General features: G+C 60.2%; 1 protein-coding gene across 1 annotated transcript in view; it reads right to left on the reverse strand.

Moving 5' to 3' along the window:
* Positions 1-1,159, reverse strand: part of ASPDH (aspartate dehydrogenase domain containing) — a gene marked incomplete at both ends in the record, with an annotated part of 3,644 nt that extends 2,485 nt beyond the window's left edge. Inside the window, 2 exons of the mRNA XM_057389157.1 lie at positions 5-40; positions 1,004-1,159. Of these exons, the coding sequence (XP_057245140.1) occupies positions 5-40; positions 1,004-1,159 (192 nt within the window). The remainder of the gene's footprint in view (positions 1-4; positions 41-1,003) is intronic.
* Between the last annotated feature and the right edge of the window lie 266 nt (positions 1,160-1,425).

Genomic DNA, 1,425 nt, shown 5'->3' on the forward strand with positions numbered 1-1,425 from the left:
GGAAACTGCCCGGGGCCTTGGTCATTGTCACCTTCAGAGCCTGGGGACATTGGGGACAGTGGGGACATTGAGAACGTCACCGACATTGGGAATTGTCCCCAAATCTGAGTCCCAAGGTTGGGAATTGTCCCCATTGTCCCCAATGTCCCCATTGTCCCCATTGTCACCTGCAGTGTCCCCGCGCTGTCCATGCGGGCGATGTCCCCACTGTCCCCAGTGTCCCCAATGTCCCCATTGTCCCCAATGTCCCCATTGTCCCCAATGTCCCCCTTTTTCCCCGTTGTCCCCATTGTCACCTGCAGTGTCCCCAGTGTCACCTGCAGTGTCCCCGCGCTGTCCATCCTGGCGATGTCCTCGCAGCCCCACAGCGCCCCCCACGGGATGTAGAGGGTGTGGCCGCCACCAATGTCCCCATTGTCCCCAATGTCCCCAATGTCCCCAATGTCCCCATTGTCCCCAATGTCCCCAATGTCCCCAATGTCCCCTGTGTCCCCAATGTCCCCGTTGTCACCTGCAGTGTCCCCGCGCTGTCCATCCTGGCAATATCCCCAATGTCCCCATTGTCCCCACTGTCCCCACTGTCCCCAGTGTCACCTGCAGTGTCCCCGCGCTGTCCATCCCCCCAATGTCCCCAATGTCCCCAATCTCCCCAATGTCCCCATTGTCCCCAATGTCCCCAATGTCCCCAATGTCCCCACTGTCCCCAATGTCCCCACTGTCCCCAATGTCCCCAATGTCCCCAGTGTCCCCATTGTCACCAATGTCCCCATTGTCCCCTGCAGTGTCCCCATTGTCCCCTGCAGTGTCCCCATTGTCACCTGCAGTGTCCCCGCGCTGTCCATGCAGGCGATGTCCCCAATGTCCCCACTGTCCCCAATGTCCCCAATGTCCCCACTGTCCCCAATGTCCCCAATGTCCCCATTGTCCCCAATGTCCCCAATGTCCCCACTGTCCCCAATGTCCCCAATGTCCCCATTGTCCCCTGCAGTGTCCCCAGTGTCACCTGCAGTGTCCCCGCGCTGTCCATGCGGGCGATGTCCTCGCAGCCCCACAGCGCCCCCCGCGGGATGTAGAGGGTGTGACCGCCCCGCGCCGCCGCCGCCCGGAGCCGCCGCTCGGAGTCGGGGTCAGCGAGGGCACAGGGGGACCCCACCTGGGGACAGAGGGGACATCATTGGGGACATTGGGGACATTGGGGACATTGGGGACAGTGGGGGGATTGGGGAAAAAGGGAAAAAAAATTGGGAAAAAATGGGGGAAAAATTGGGGGAAAAATGGACATTGGGGACATTGGGGTCAGTGAGGGCACAGGGGGACCCCACCTGGGGACATTGGGGACAATAGTGGGGACATCATTGGGGACATCATTGGGGACATTGGGCACAGTGAGGGGATTGGGGAAAAAGGGAAAAAAATTGGGAAAAA

Source organism: Malurus melanocephalus, unplaced genomic scaffold (assembly GCF_030028575.1).
Source record: "Malurus melanocephalus ecotype Western Australia unplaced genomic scaffold, MMel_1.1 scaffold_3746, whole genome shotgun sequence".
Taxonomy (NCBI): Eukaryota; Metazoa; Chordata; class Aves; order Passeriformes; family Maluridae; genus Malurus; species Malurus melanocephalus.